At 38.9% G+C, this 17,100-nt stretch overlaps 1 protein-coding gene across 1 annotated transcript in view; it reads left to right on the forward strand.

The window, feature by feature from the left end:
• The window catches only part of MED27 (mediator complex subunit 27), a 93,574-nt gene that overhangs the window by 55,690 nt on the left and 20,784 nt on the right, over positions 1 to 17,100 (forward strand). The window contains exon 4 of the mRNA XM_027470617.3: positions 8,242 to 8,335. Coding sequence (XP_027326418.1) covers positions 8,242 to 8,335 — 94 coding nt within the window. The remainder of the gene's footprint in view (positions 1 to 8,241; positions 8,336 to 17,100) is intronic.

Here is a 17,100-nt window from a genome sequence, read left to right on the forward strand (position 1 = left end):
ACTACTGTGAATTTAAGGCATTTTGAAGAATGTTCCATATAAGCACCAAGAAAGCTATTTTAACTGCGTAGAGAAATGTCTATGGGAATTTGACTGCAAGGTCTCGATTTGTAACTTGAGGCTTTCCAAATTAAAGTTATGCTATTTAAGATGGTGCACTGGAATTTGATGTTGCGAAGAGAAGTCTTTTTGCTCTGTCTTAAAAAAAAAAAAAAAAAAAACAAACTATGCACTGATTACCACAATCTGAAAACACACTTTTTCTTATTAAGCATGTAGATGTCTGGAGACTGATGTAAGGGCAGGTTTGCATTTCGTAAGTATTCAGCATGAGGACTCGTGTGCATTTGTAGTATCACTGTCAACTCATACCTTTGAGGAAGTTCCTTATGTGTTTGCACCATGTCACCTATCAGTGGATTCACAGTGGTACTGAAGAATGCAGAACTGTGTTTGTTGAATAAACAATGTAGTATAAATAACACATTTTACCATAAAACAATATTTCATTGCTGTAATAGAACGACACCAATGCACAGCATTCCTGTCCCATGAGGTTTGGTCCTTGCAGGGATTGTGCTGGCACACAGCGTGCACAGCCGTGTAGTGAGTTGAATCATGAAACTGGTTTACGTTTAATACATTTATTTTATTTTATCTATTTTTTAAGCCAGATCAGCTCTCTGATCCAGCTCTCCCAGCACAACTGAGGGGGCTGAGATGTGTCAGTGCCTTATGTCACTATTGGTGCTGAAGACTGAAGGTTGTTGAATCACAGCCTCAGGTTTCTGAATGCCTTTGTGAGTCCAACCCTTAAACACTCTGTCTTGGCTTCTAGAGAACTGTCCAAACTACTTAGCATGCGTTCTGAAGTGCTGTACCAGTTTGGCCTTTTGTGAGTGAGAAGTGCAGATGGCTAAGTGTTTGGTACAGCTATACGTGCATATGCTTTTGAAGCAGACCACCCTGTGTTTATATGTAAACACTTTTAGACTATTTAGGCACAGAAGTTAATCTTTTGCATCCACTCAATAATGAAACGTAATTCCTTTATGACCAAAATAAGACTGCTAGCAAAGTGGAAATCAAGCTATCTTGCTGGAATAAGTGGAAAGCTGCCTTCTCTGGGGTTTGGAGCTGAATCTTTCAGATTTCAGATGCATGTTGTCTCACTTCTCCATGCTGGGCTGGGGATGAATTGTGGTCCAGGATATCTTAGCAAATTTGCTCCTTCCAATCCACACATTCTGGCTTGCTTCTTCCCACACCCGTGGAGTCACACTACCAAGACGTTCCGGTGCCAGAACTCCCTCGTGCTTGCTGTATGTTGTAGCCCCCAGCCCGAGGAGCTGTATGCAACTCGAGTTCCAAGTTTGCCTCTTCTGCCCTCAGTCTACCTCGTGGTAGTTCGAAGTTTGTTAGTTGAATAAGGTAATATTTTTGCTTTACGGTGTATCATGAATAAAGATTTCACAGCAGGAACGGAGGCATTAAAGGAGAAGCGGAAGAATGAGTTAGTGCACAGATGACAAAGGAACAGAAGGAAGCACGATGAGCTGTTGTGAGGAGCCTGGCTGAAGTCTTCCACCAATAGAAACTTTTAATTTGGATGAGAGAAGAAAGAGGAAACCACTGCAGCAGTTTGTTCAGAAAGGTCAGGAGGGCAGTGGTACGGCTGTAAGGCAAGACAGCCTGGCAAGGAAGTTTATAGCTGGGGGAGAAGTTGGTCAAAACAGGCAAATGACTTTAGTACTGAGGTCAGGAAACGAGCATTTTTAAAGAGGTTCTATACAGAAGAGCAATGGCCTGAAATAACAACAAATCAACAAAACTGTGGAATTTGGGGAAAGAAGCTGAGACTTCCAGGTTTGATGTACAGATATTACAGGTTGTGACAGCTGTCTAATCTCATGTCTTGAGACTTGAAGGTGCTTTCTCAGCGTGAGAGTTGTTGAATTTCTTTTCATGCTCTTCATTGCCTATCCAAGCAGGAAGTGTCATTTCACAAAAGCTGGCAGAGGTCACTGTTTTAATAACTATTGTTAATTGATGCTGCTCAGAAGCCTTCCATCAACTTGAATTTGCTACCTGCAGAGATTTGCTCAGCAGGTAGCTGAATCAAATTAAAACCTTAATTCTGTGGTTAATAAATCACGCTAGAACTGTGATGGTATGTTTTAAAATATAATATTTCTCTAATCAGATTTTCTGAAAGCTATTTATTCTCTCTATAAAACCTGGGATATTTAAAATCCTGCCACTGTTAAAAGCTTTCAGTTGATTATTCAGCCTAGTTCTGAAAAAAATAGTTGTGCCATTGGTCTTAGCGGAGTGGAGGCAGGCTCTTTGCACCAAAGTCTTTATTAGTGAACACTACATACACTAGCAAAAGCTTGCAGCACCAGCCCATATTTCTGAAAAATCAGTTACATAAAAAGAAGCTATTAGCTGTGATGAAAATAGTAACTAAAAGCCCTCCCCAGAATCTGGGAGCAAGTAAATACTGTGCTAGTAAGAGAGAGAATGTGTGGAGAGTTTCCCCTTTCGCTGTCCAGAATACCATGAATCACAGATTCAACAGAATTGGAGCATCTCTTCATTTCATGTGTGGGTTTTCACTGACTGTATAAGGAAAGATTAAGCTCCAAAGTATTACAAACATCTGTCTGTTTCTACCTCTATCTAAAATAATTTAACAAAATTTTCTTTTTTCTGGAAGACCTCCTCCAAAAATTATTAATACCTATATTTCTAATTTTTTAACTGCACTGTTGAGTGAAAAAAAAAAGAACAGCATGCAAGTGAAACACTGTGTGGGATAAATGCTATTTAAATCTTGCCGAAGCTGCTAAACGTCACGCTAACGTTGGATCACTGGATCTAATCCAGTAAAAATGAAAATAAAGAAAAAAAATAAAAAGGGGAGAGAAGGAGGTCACATTAGAGAACTAAGCCATCTGTCCAGTATAGAACTGAAAGGTATTTATAATGAATTAGTTTTTCATATTATTGTCCTACGGAGCTTCTAGGAGGGAATCAAAGAGTGTTTATCTACAAAGATGGTTCCTGAATTATTTCTGTGTTGTCAGCCTGATGTTTCTGTATGAAACATCTTGCTTAGCATTTTGCATAACTAATTACTCCATTTTAGTCAGTATTTTATAGCTGGCTTCCAAAGTTTCTTCCAGTTTTTCCAGGCATTATTCTTGTAATATGGACTAAAGGGTTCCTATGCGTCCTTATTGGCAAAACTGCTGAGAAATTTTCAGAGTATCTCTGTTGCTTTATGATAGTGTTGTTTGTCTGCATGTTCGTAACAAAAACAAATGCATTTGGAGTACAGCATTTTGAATTAATTCTAGTCTTTCTGGTGTTTGTGAAGTAGATTGTTAAATTTGACTTTTGCAGTGTTACCATAGCACGTTTGTACCAAACAGTGTTCTACTACATTAAAATGAAAATAACGATTTGTAGCGTTGACAGCCTTGGAGAGCATCTGATGTTCTGTCTGATCTTACTGGACAGGTTCTGTTGCACATTCAGATGCGTACCCCCGAGTGTTACTATTTATCATTTTTAAAATAAAGATTTTCTGTCAAAAATATAATTTTGAAACCTCTTTAAAAGTCATGAATCTGTGGCATGAGGGAGAGAAGGATGAAAAAAATGGGAGAGGGAAGTTGTTACAAGGCAGCTATTAAAGCTTCTTTAAAAATCCTCCCTCTGACTTGTAAAATTACATTAACAAAATTGGTTTAGTATTTGATACGATTTAATGATCGAGGTCTCGTTGGTCTTGTCTGCTGTTCCTTACGGACTGGGCTGTGTCGCCATCTGGATTAGGGCACAGTTACTGCTCAAGTTGCTTGAAGCTCTTTTGAATAGAATGGGACTAACCGAGGGTCTTAAAGTTAGGTTTTTTGAGGCCTCAAGGAATAAGCAAGATGAAATTGGGTCTATAAAGAATTAAAATACTGTGCTGTAATTGAATGCATGAACTCCTGGGCATGGTCTTTTGCAGTCTGTCTTCAGACCTGTTGGAGCGTCCTTTGCATGATAGAGAAGCTGTGGGAAGGGGTTTGTCTCTCCATTGTCTCTCCAGACTCTCTTTTCAATCCTTTGTAGGTGGAACAATGCTTGTTTGAGGGCAGAAGAGGAAATTATTGCCTTATAAATTCAGTTCATTTTTAATTCTAAGAGTTCCGCGTGTTTTTTTTCTCCAGATGCATATATGCCTAATATTACAGCAAATTTATTTCCATTGGCTTTCCCCTGCTTTGTGTTACTATTTCTGTGTCTTGAAATGCTCATTCCAACCAGCATCTATTGAAGTAGAAGAAAAATGAGACACAGTAAATACATTAAAAGTTAAAGGCGCATACAGCAGAAGTAAAATGACACTTTTCTCCATCCTTAAGTGGTATGCTTCCTGATCCTATATAAGAAATCCTATAACATAAATAGGGGCCATTGTATTTTTGAGCTGTAACATACTGGATTGAGATGTATAAATTGTGACTTGCTTATTTTGGCACGAAATTAATGTATTTCAGCTCTGCAAAATAAGTTCCAGACAGCAGCTTTTTCTCTGACCCTTTTTCCAGACAGCCTCAGGAGTGCTCTTTATCTTGTCTTTGTCATATGTTCTTCAGTTTTCCCTAAGATCGTCACCAGCTATGCTGCTATGTTGCTGTGCTGCATCTGACTTATCATACCCATCCTTTCACAAGATGTTTTACCAGATGTCCTCTCTGAAGGGCATCTCTCTAGAAGAATTTTGCTTTAGATTAGGTTGTTTGTCATTTTATATTTGAGGCCGTCATGTAGTCAGGCTAATTTAGTAATTTTATGTGAACCTCTGAAGAATCCTTCTGTTCTGATGAGTCCTCAGGAAGCTCTGATGTCTTCTTTTTTGGTTGTTTACTTGTGGTTTTTTTTGGAGGGTTGGGGTTTAGGGGAGGGTGTCAACTGACCTATGAAGAGTATTACAAAATTAACAGGCTTCTAAATGCAAAGTATGTTACTAACCAGCTTTTGGAAAACCTTAACATGGAAATAACACTAACAGCAGTCTTCAGAAGATTTCTAGATCTTCTAGGTTTTCCCCAAGTTGTTAGCTTTATGCCTGATTTCAGTTAGGACTTTTCACAAGCATGGAATTAATTCCCTGTTCTGCCTTACACCAGTCATTTCTGAAAGAAAAACGATGGCTTTTTCTTCTGCTGCTCAGGTAGCACAAGATGATTGTTGGGTTTGAGTCAAGTTTTAATGCACGCAGTCAAGAGAAGTTTTACATTTAAAAATAATCAGGTCTAAGAGTTGAAGAATTGCTTACCTCCAACCAGCCTGGATCACATTTTCAAAGGATAAATGTGCATGTCCACTGTTTTTTTTTTTTTCAAAAAGACACAAGCAGATTAAATGCCCAAATCCAACTGTTTATACAATTTAAATTACTTGAATTTTTCTTCCTTAATGTGTATCGTCTTTGTCAGCGTGCAAAGAGCCCTTGTTTTATGATGTGCAACTTTTTGTATTTTCTTTGTTTAACTTATTATTACCCTAACCTCAGAAAATTAGAAAATGTAAGTTATGCAGTAATTTGAGTTAGACTGTCCCAGGCTATGAGGCACATTCCTAACCATATACTAATCAAGAAATGCAGAATTTCTTTTTGCCTGCTTCTCAGTCACTCATCTCTATTCACACACAAGTGCTAGCTTAATTTATTTGCTAAGCCTGCAGTAATTGCATTTACAAAGTAGCATAAACTCTCATAGTGCATTAAAAAAAAAAAGTATGGGATTCAGTAATGTTTAAAAATAGGTGTGTGCTGTTGATGTGTAGATTATTCATTCTGAAGCATTTACATGCCTCCTCTTTCACCATGCTATGGAAGTTCTTGGCTTATGTATATTTTGAAGGCTTACTAGCAAGCAAGCTGTTAATGAGTCATTCAAATGAACAGGGAAACTTTTTTCTGCACAACTGGAAGGGCGGATTAAGGTTTTTATGCAAAATTGGCGTAACTAATTCCACTCTTTTGTTATATTTTAAAAATGGACTGATTTTACCAGCTGTGTATGTATAACATTCTTGACTGATACGTTATACATGTGTGTATGTATATTTATATATATATATGTGTTTTCTTGGTGGTGATTTTTAATCCCTTGCAAAATAGCAAACAGATAAACAGATGGTAGCACCTGACTGGGGGGCTTGGGGGACAGGGGACTTTTTTTTTCCCCCCAGCAACTAACATCAGACCTGGGTAACTTTGAAGAGCAACAATTCAAGATGTTTTGCCTTCATCTAAGCAGGTTAAAGGGAAATAATTAGATTTTTCAGTTTTATTGTTGATTTAACTAGGGCAACTAATTTTCCAAAATCTTTTATCAGAACACATATGTGGGCTAGCATGAAAGTAGTTTGTAAATAAATGCATTCATGGTTCTGTGATCAAGCGGCAGAGTTGGTAAATGCACAAGATGTTAGTGTCAGTAGTGCCTCTCCTGACCGATCTCTTACAGAGCTGGGAAGTGTGGCATCTCCCTGGTTTGAAAAGGTGTGAGAACTTTTCAGGTTTCAGAATGGCAGTTTCTTGTTGGGTTTTATTGTTCAGTGACTCCTATGAGTAAGCTCATCTACAAACCCTTGATCTTGGTGTCCTGTAACTTTGATGGGGAAAAAATCCCATAGGGAGTTTCCTTGACAAATACTGCCAGGTGTTTTGTTCCAAACATTTGCAGACTCACCTGTTGCATAGTAAAGGATATTTGGCTCAGTTTAAGAATGTTTTGCAGAAATACTTTTCTTTTAAACAAAAACATGTATTTAAATATCCAGACTCACGCTGTTTAAAATGCTGTGTATTTTTGTTTGAATATGTATGTACAGCATCCACCTAGGCTCGTAGTTCATCTGTATCTAAGGTCAGGCAAGATACCTTTTTTTTTCCTCATACAGTATTTCATTTTGTATGTATTTTGCCATCTTCCCTTCTCCCGTGTACTGATCACGTTACAGCTGCTTTACAGTGGAGCTGTCAGGGCCATTTCCCTTCTCTGTAGAGGTGTTTTTGTCTGGTTTGTGGTGGGCAGCTCTCATGGTCAGTACTGGAGCACTGCAGGGTCAGCAGCCTCTCGGAGATCACTTTGTAAGGAGCTGACATCTCAGTAGGCCTCGTGGGTGCCTCCTCCTGTCTCCACCATTTGCTGCTTCACGTTTCGGTTCTCAGTTCTGACTCCCATGCTGGTTTCCAGAGGATGGCACGTTGTTCCCTTACCTGTCTGGAAATGTGGGACAGTCTCTGAAGGTGGCATAGAGCAATACTCAGCCCTGCACTCTTGAGCATTTCTATTAGTGGCCAAAGAGGAAGCAGAGAAACATCCCTGATACATCATGTAGGCGATGCAAGGGCAAGGGGAACTGGAAGTGGTAAAGGAGGACAGATCAGCTTACAGCACGGTATTGACTGTGTGGTAAACTTTGCTGAGGCAGGTAATATGCATTTCAACATGTCCAAAGGAATGGCTAAAGGACATGAGACGTGCACATAATGCTGCGGCCTGGGAAATGAGGAGTCTGCAAGGAAGCTGTCACTGTCAGTGGGTGTGGGGTCTGCTGGCAGCACCGGGTACCCAAGGCAGACGTGTGGGCACTAGGCCGGGCCTGCCCGAACAGAGGCAGAGGGTTTATGCCCTGCAGAAGGGATGTCATTGTGCCCCTGCATGTGGTCACCTCCAGAACGTGCCAGCCAATTTCAGTCACCAGTGCTGTATAAGTGAATTGGAAAATGACTTGTAATAATAAAGCGTATTTTGAAAGATTCTGGAAACAAACCACTAAGAATAGTTAGAAGACTCAAGGAGGGGGTAAGGAGGTGATAACCTATGAATTTCTATGCTGAAAGATTAATATTGATAATGTATCCTCTGACGCCCCCCTGAAGTAAAAGTATAGGAATATGATAGCAGGAATTTAAGGCTGACAGCTTTGGACAAAAATCAAGTAAACACATGTTTTTAAAGGCAGAGTAATTAATTTTCAAAACAACATCGGGCTCTGGTGTGCTTCCTTTTATCAGTAAGTCTTTTAATTGCTTTTTAAAAAAATACATATGTATCAAAGAGAAATAATTTGAAGTCCTGTGGATATTATTAAAAAGGAGTAATAATCTGTGGGTCTGTGCCCAGGAGCTTGTGTGTGTTAATTCTGTTGTGTTGCTTTGTTTGGTAGATACGTCGATGATGTGATCAATCGCATTGATAGGATGTTCCCTGAAATGACTATCCAGCTATCCCGGCCAAATGGGGCCTCTGCAATGCTTCTGGTAAGTTGGATCATTTAATCCCTTAAAATGGATTTCTTAAGGGATTTAATTAGTATTTCTAAAATGCAGGTTATTAAAGATTATTTTTTTTCCCAGAAAAACACTGTTCTTCATTTGTGCCAGCAGCATAAGACTTTTCTTTTCTCTTAGGCAAATGGATGACAAAAAGAATTTTGCATTTAAACATCAGATCTATTACATTTTATTGTTAAATATGATTGTAGAAATACGAACGCAAACTCAAATATGCACTGTGTTTTTCAGCAGTCTTAACAATGACTGTCTTAATCATGATAATTAAGAAGAAAAAAAGTGGGAGGAAGAGAAAGAAAAAGGAAACCAATATGATTTAAATTTGTTCAAATTGATCTTGGTTCAGTGAATTTCTGTTTTATGATGAAGTCAAGAATTTGCCTTTGAAGTAAATGAGCAGTAAAGGCCGGATTATAGATAAACAAGTCCAATACATTCGACTTATTTCTGCCTGACCAAGCAAGATTTCATTCCAGAAGAGCCTATTGTTCACATCAATTTTCATGGGCAGCTGTTGTGCTTATAGCTAGAAAGGAGTCTTTAAAGTTCTTTACTCTAGGACATCATCACAGAAGTAGAGTCTGTTGAGGTCTTAATAGCATGGCAGTTAGAAGCTGATTCTCCTCTAGTAAGATGACAGGCAGAAGTCTCACCTTTCGCAAACTTTTAAATAAAATATTCTATACCCCTGTTAAGAATTGGGACCAAATCAGTCTTTTCCATCTCAGATTTTTCATGGCACTTCCTCTTACATTTTCCTTTTTTCATCCAGGCTATTACAGAAGGCTTGGGTATAATGTGTATGTAAGTATAGTTCTTGTTTCCAATTAAATGGTAACATGAATCTAAAACTCAGATATTCTGCCAAAACGGATTTGTTGAGTCAATAGATTTTATACTATTTATAGAGTTTGTTAATTTGAATGCCCTATTATTTTTAGATGTTGCCTGTATTTTTCAAGGTTTTTGTTCACTTTTCTATAGTAAGTGTAACTGTGGTTTTGTTGTTCTTATTAATCAACTTTCTAACATTCCATTATTAACTTTCTTTGAACAGCCCAAAATTTGCAAGAGATTAACTGAGTCAGAGGTTAAAACAAACAGCTGGCTTCCACTGGAATTAAAACATTTAATCTGCAATTGTTGGATTCACCAAGTGGAACAACATATTCCATAAAAGAATTGAATTCATCAGTGCAGTCTTAAGAAGCTCTAAGTCGTGGAAGCTTTTGCATTTGCTGCTAAGCTGACTTTATATTTAACTATTTCACCGTAGAAAGATGCTTGGTTTTACTTCCTTGCTTGGAAACCATTTGCATTCTCTCAGGTTCCTCTTTGCACCTAGCGAGTACCTTCCAATTCTGATGGCTTTTTGAGGTCAGAAAATATGTGATACTTCTCAAGATTTGGGCACGATTAGGAAATTATGTAAATCTTCTTGGATATAACTGGTTAGGAACAAGGTATGTTGGAAGAGTGCTGTGAAAGAAGCACCATTTGCAATCAGTAATGACTTGCTGAATTCCATGTTACAGTTGGTATCTAAATCAAGGACATTATTGTTGCTACAAGACAGCAGCCCTGTATTGAACCAGTGGCATGCATATTTTCCTTGGATCAGAGATCAGAAAGACTGTTTTTAAAGTATTTTTGCATGTGATTGTGTGATGGGTTTATCGTTTTTTCTTTTAGGCAGGTTTTCCCTCTCTCCCATCTGTCTCAGTTGATGCTGCCAATATGGCTCTTTCCATCTGGCCCTGACTGCTACAAAAGCTTTTGCTGTTTTCAGCCACAAATCATTCAGCGAAAGGTGCTGCAGGATGGGCAGTGTGAAGAGCACCTCCCCCAGAAGAAGGGAGGTTTCTTCAGTACTTGTGATTTCTCACTCTGAACTCATCCCAAGTTAGATTTGGAGTTACTCCCTTACAGCAGAGCGGTTTACTACAACACCAAAGGATTCAGATAATGCTTGTTTTGTTGAAGAGTATTTCACAACCATAGTGTTTGCTCAGAGTTAATTAAGTAACTCTGTGATCTCAACCAGTTTCATCCTTGGACCGTTCATATCATACCTGCCATTGCTTGTAAAGATCTTGGATGTCGAGGTTATCTATTTGTTATGTCAAGATGTCTTTAAATGCAGTCATTCAGTTTATGAGAAACACATGTAGTCACTGTCAAAGGCGTGGTAAACAGCGTGCATATTTTAAGAATGTGCAAATTATTGGAAGGAGGTGGGGTGGAAGAACGGTGTGCTTTTGAGATTCTTTGAAACTTAAGAATAACTGGAGACATTGCCAAACAAATCATCTTTAGGAAAAAAAGACCTAATAAGGAAAGTTTCAGCCCAAAACTGATTGAGGTACAACTTTATGTACACATGGAAATCAATTTATGTCCTTATCTGTAGAGCTGTGACTTCAAAAGTCTCCGATTCATCCAGTGTTTCAAGAGGAATAATTATCGGTGGTGTGAGCTGCTGGTCTAAGTCTTATGGCTAGTAACCTTTGTATTAAGCTGGGCTCTCCCTAGACAGGGTACAGCTTCACATTAGCTGAGAACTTTAAGCAAAGAAAAAAGAAAAAAAAAAAAAAAAAAAAGAAAAAAACTATTCCTGGCAGCGCAAATGCTGTGCCTTGAAAGGTTGCTGCCTCCTAGTCCTTTGAGGTTACTGTTTTCTCCAGACAATAAGGAGTTTTTTATGTTTTAGATTTATACACAGCAATTGTACCTCATTAGTCTGGATTTATGCTACACAGACCAAACACATAAATAATTGAAATCTTTCAGAGCTGTGTGAAATCCTCAACTGATTTTAAAAGCAGTTTATCATTTCAAGGTGCTGTTTAATCCCAATCTTCACTAGTGATTTTTCAATTTATCTTTTAATCACACTATGCATAAAAAAGACTAAACATGGAATTATATCAGCTTTAATAAGTGTTATGCAAAATTAATTTCCAGCAGCAGCAGAGGGAACTGAGGACTCCTTAAGGTTTTTGTGAGATTTTGTTGGTCAAATGCCAGGATCTACATAAATAGATTAACCTCATTTCATATGTTAAGTAAACATAAATTGATTTTAATTAATGAAAAATACCTAAAAATACCTTGATTTTTGCTTGTATTAAGTGGTTAGTTGTATAGGTGTATTCTGAGATAATTCCTTATTTTTTCTAGTAAGGTACTGTATGATTGTTTCACATACCTTGTTTCTGCTACTTAATTTTAGAATACTTTTTCAGTGTGAAGCTACCAATTTCTGTATGCAATTCATTTGTTTGACATCAGAAATATTTTACAAAACAGCAAATATTAGCCATATTTTTTTCAATGACAGATATGACTTCTTTAGGCTCACGTAGCTAACAAGTCCTAGTCAGGCACAGAAACTTACTCTCTTGTCTTGATCTTGACCAAGGAGCTACTTGGTCTTTAACGATCCTCTGTCTCCCCAGTGTTGTAAAGCTATATGAAAGCAGTGCTGTACAAGTTAGGAACATTGGGTAAATATTTTTACAAATAATGAATAGTTTTCTATATTTTAAGCTGTTTCTAAAGCATAATGATATGTGTAACTAACTCAACTTGAAAAACTGTTTCTGCCAAACCAAAGCTCATTTCAGAAATCACGAGTTCTTGTTTTCATGTTATCTTGAAAACTTTCCGATGATAAATTCTATTCATACAATTGTACAGATGCCTAGATTTTTAGATCTTTCCTATAAAAATATGAAATGTTCTTCTACAAATTCTATTCATTCTCGGTAAAACCAGACACATTTGCATTTCAACTTTCAAGCCTTGTTGCAAGCATTTTAAACAGTCTGATTGTATGGAAGTGGGCTGTATTAATTGCAAATAGGCTTGACATCTGTTCGCTAAATCTGAATAATTTCTTCTGTCTGAAATTTGTTTATCAGTGTTTTACATAAAGTCAGGATGATTTTGTCTGGGAAAATGGATTCTGAAATTTATTATTTGCCCAATAAAAAGGGCCACCAAGCTGATTTATGGTCAGGACACTCTGGTCTTGGGAGAAGCTGAAAAACCAGGGGGAAGAAGAATGCTAATTGATATGAAATTAGTATTAATGTCATACTCGACTAGGAACAATTAACGCTGTTCCTAAGACACACACACACGCTCTTTTCACCAAACTGCTCAGCAGTGTAAGCGTTTCCCTTTATCGTTGCGGTGGTTCATTAGGAAGCTAGTATTGCCTTAGGACTTGCAGAGCTCCTCCGTTTCTTTCTCGGAGGCAGCATTCGGATGCATGTGGAGCATCTGCTCCTAGTGGGCTGGTGCCTGCGCATCCCTCTGGTGACCTGAAGTTACAAGTTGTAAGATGACTGTGGTTAGTATCGTTTTCTAATTAAACTGACCTTTGTGACATCTGCGTTCCAATTAGCGATGACAGCAAACTTTTCACGTGTTAGTGGTTAATTCTCCAGGGGTTTCCAGTAGAGTGTTACTTCTGGAAGTCAGATGTCTCGTCCCTGCAGGGCGCCAGAGGCTGTTGGCACTGGGGAATTGGTAACTCCAGAAATCGTGGATATCCTGCATGCTTAATGCTAGCGGGGATGAAAGGCAGGCAGGTTTATGATGGGAATGTAGCCACTTCTGCTGGCTTAGGCACCTCATTTTAGGCACATGTGGTGAGTCTTCATTTAGGGATTTACTCTCTTGGAGACACTAGCTAGGTTTTAACAATGCTGCTGGGATGTTCAAGGATCCTTTATGTAACTGGTCTTGAGGAATCTCTTCTGAACCGGTAGGGAGACTGTTGGGACTGCTGTAGCTTCATAGTTTGTTTTTTTTTTAAGATTTAGCGTTTAGCGAGCATTTTAAAACAGCATTTGAGGTCATGTATGTGGAAGAAGAAAGTCTTAGATGTGAATTATGGGTGGGAATCAAACTGTAAATTGTTTTCCACTTGTCCAGTGCAAGGACCAGGAAGATGGGGAATGTTTTTTTTTGGATGGGAAAGTGAACAAAAGTAGGAAAAAGTAGAGAAAGACCAGACAGCGATGTCCTCAGCTTTGCTCCCTCCCACAGGTTTAATGCACACCAGGGTTGCTGACCAGCCCCAACAATTCATGGGTCTGTTTTGGTGTTCTTACAGTTTTATATTCTGTAAAATCCCTGTAAAATTCCTGCTGTGCTGTAACACAGAGCACAAGAAGAGGCAGAATCCGTTTTGCCATCCATAGCAGTGCTGGATTAGTGTGACTGATCCGTAAGCATGGCTGGCCATTGGCAAAATCCAGAGTTTAACCTTTGAACAATGCAGTTTGTTCGCTTTGTCAGCAGATTGTGCCATGGTACTGAGGGAGAGGATCACCAGCTCATCCTTGGTATGCCAAAATCATTTCAAGTCCTTCATTCATGCTGACGTTTTATCGTGCACTCTTGCAATTAGGTTAGATTAATGAAAGGTAAATTCCAGCCCTAACATAAAAAATAAAAAATAATTTAAAAAATCCTTGTAAAGAACCTAATTAGTATGTTTGTTTATTTAGACTCTAATGGCTTAATTGCATCTTATCTTGCTATTTACAAATAGGCATCATTAAAGAATAATGAGCATGTGAGGGAAGGCGCAGCATTCACACCAGCAGCAGATGAGACACGGGGAAAAAACCAACAAACTAGTTGAAGGCCCGGATGGTGGATTTTAATTATTTTTTTCTTTTAATACAAAACCTTATTTTTCAGTCTATATAAATAGGATCTCCAACCATTCTAGTGATTAGTAAGATGAATGTAGAAGTGGGAGGAAAAGCTTATGGCTGACGGTATCACAAGGAGCAGGTGTCTGGCCTTTTGCTAGTAACACGTACAGCTTGGTTATATCCCTGGTTCGACGTTGCCTTGTTGTTTGCTAAGGTGAATAAAAGCTACGTACAAAGTCATCCTCCTTTTCCTACTAGCAGGGAGGTACCCATGTTAACTGAAAATCATGTTTTCTTTTTTAGCTCTGCAATGCAGAGCATCTGCAGCTCAGATCAGCAGCAAATTCCCTGGGATGCCGAGAGGAAATCTGGAGCTGTGGGAACCTTTTGCACAAGTGTTGGAGCTCAGTGGTGTTAGCACGCTTTCTCCTAATAGCAAACTTAAATAAATCGGAAGGAAGAACGTTAATGCATTTTTAAAATCGGTTATAAAAGCGCTTTTCATTTGCTATCGGTTTCAATGAGAGGGCAAAATTAAGGGGGGGCTGTTTCAAGCTATTTCCTCCAGGCAGAATTCTGGCAGGGTAAATAAATTCTGATGCTTTTCATTTTGTAAATTAATTTTGGCCCTGGTACTGATTTATTTGGAAAGGTGCTCGCTGCTTTTCCAGTCAGTAAGTGATGTTAACTGGGAACTTTTTTAGCAGTCTTACCAGAAATTATCTAAAGCATTTTCCCTGATGATTCTGGTTCCCTCCCCCATCCTTGGCATGCACTGCCTGTCATATGCTCTTTGAGAGTTATCTTGGTGATAGACAAAATATTTTTAAAACTGGGATATTTCAGGATTTTTATTTTATATATTTTTGTCAGAAAAGCTGCATAATATTGCAGATTTCAATCAGCTGCCTGTCCTACCTTCTTCTGGAGCCTGCTGTTTTAGGAAGCAGGGGCATTATGAATAACTTAACTGTCTGAATTTAGTACACTTGAGTTAAAAGCAAGTTAGATGTGCATTGTTATTACGCAGACCAAAACAGAAGCTACAGAGGTATTTAACTTGCAACTGTTCCGTTTTCAGCTCACAGAACTGTGGGGCATATTTTTTCATTCATATTAATTGAATTTTAAAGTGACCTTGTACACGTATTGATTTGAATTAAAATTTTCTACATCAAGGACATGTTGGCATATATCCTACAGGCGAAATATTAAAAAGCCAAGTGCTGTCTTAACAGGGTATCGACAGGAGAAGTTGAAATTTAATGGGGAAAAGTTGGCTTAGAAAGGAAATTGTTGCCTTTTTGTCACAATTGAAAGGTATATTTTCCGTAGAATGAAAGAAGCTCCTTGCAGTTGGTATCTGTGGAAGTGCAGGGGCATTTTAGTGCCCATTAAGAAGGGATCGGTCGGGTGAGCCTTGACCCCCCAGAAGCAGAGACCTGCGCTACGGGAGCTCAGAGTCGAACTATCCGATTACTTTTGTATCAGAGCCATTAGTTTTTTATTGCCTTCTTTCAGGTGATCCATAGGGACACAGTTGTATGACTGAAGGTGTAAATTATATTCCATACGTAGATCTCTTTTGAACACAGACAATGGTTAGCCATGTTCAGCAGGCACTGAAAGAAAATTGTTTGCTGGAAAACGTGATGTGTAAAAGAAGGTTCGAGATGAACAAAAGTGTTGAGTCCTCAAAACAGTTACGAGCCTCGATTATCAGAGGAAAAGACAAAAGGTACCTCGTTTGCTGTAGATACAGAACGTGCACAGAACGTGCTTTACCCAGAAGAAAGCTGTGGAGCATCCTTTTGGCTTCAATATCTGACTGCATCCTCCAGGCCAGTGCCAGGCTGTTCGTTCTCTGTACTACTTGCCTCGTTCTTTCAGTGCTGTTAAATTGATGAACTCTAATTTCTCTGAGCGATGCTTGCTTTTTCAAAATTGCTTTTTCTGGCAGACTTAACTCACATACTAATACTCCTTTTGATACAGTCCTGCAACGTTTGTCTGAAAGTCTACATCTCCCAGCCACTATAAAATCTGTACAACCCCCATGCCGACACAGCAGCAACATAAAACAGGGAGGTTTTTTATTTCAATACCAGACTGCTAATTCAATGCTAATTAGGTCTGCTAATACCGGAGCTCATTCACACAGCCTGGTGCTGACCTGGTTGAAGTTGCCAAGTATTCTGTTGTTTGTATTACCACGATGTCTGGGTGCTCCTACTCCCAGTGCAGGACCCCGTTGCACAAACCATTGTGTAAGTAGTGATTCCAACCTGGTGCCTTCCTCAGGGAGCCCACATCTTAAGTGGACATCGAAGGATGGTTTCACACTGCTCCTTCCAGATGTGAGGGACAGGGGAAGGCAACGTAACCCTGCTTATTTGCCATTCAAACAAGTTGGGGGATCCCCAGTTGTCCCAGACCATTTGCAAGATTGGACCTCTATTTGCTGCGTGATGGGTGGGAGCTGGGTACCTGTGACACTTCCCAAAAGGGAATCGCAGGAAGATGTGGAAACAGATGACATGTAAAAAGGCAATGAGCTGATAACAGGAGCATTTGGAAAGGATTTGTGCAGGTAAGTCTTGTTGGGGAGGTTTGAGGCCAGCAGTAAGTATATTCGAGCAAGCTGGAGTGCCAAGCATGGGACTTTTCGGTTTGTTACGTGTGACTACTAATGCTGAGGATTTTCAGGAACATCCCACACAGGCTTCAGAGCAACTTCATCCAATATTTTTTTTCCCTGCCTGGCAGCAATGTGAGATATCATAAATGCAAAACGTAAGGGAAGAGGAAAAAAATGAGCATCCACTGAAGTGTGTGAAGGCAATGAAAATAGAAAATATTACATATAAAGCTGGGTCTGGATTTTTTAGGACTGCCTTTTTGCTCCTCATTAAGAAAATTTCTTTTTTTTGTTTAAAATGTCTTTTTTTTTTTTTTTCTTCTCCTTTTAATTTTACTGCGTATGATTGCCCAGAGTCAGTTCTCTCAGTAGGGATATATCCTAGAGAGCTGCCAGGCTTACTAAGGTAGGGGAAAAAA

This window comes from Anas platyrhynchos, chromosome 18 (genome assembly GCF_047663525.1).
Source record: "Anas platyrhynchos isolate ZD024472 breed Pekin duck chromosome 18, IASCAAS_PekinDuck_T2T, whole genome shotgun sequence".
Classification (NCBI taxonomy): domain Eukaryota; kingdom Metazoa; phylum Chordata; class Aves; order Anseriformes; family Anatidae; genus Anas; species Anas platyrhynchos.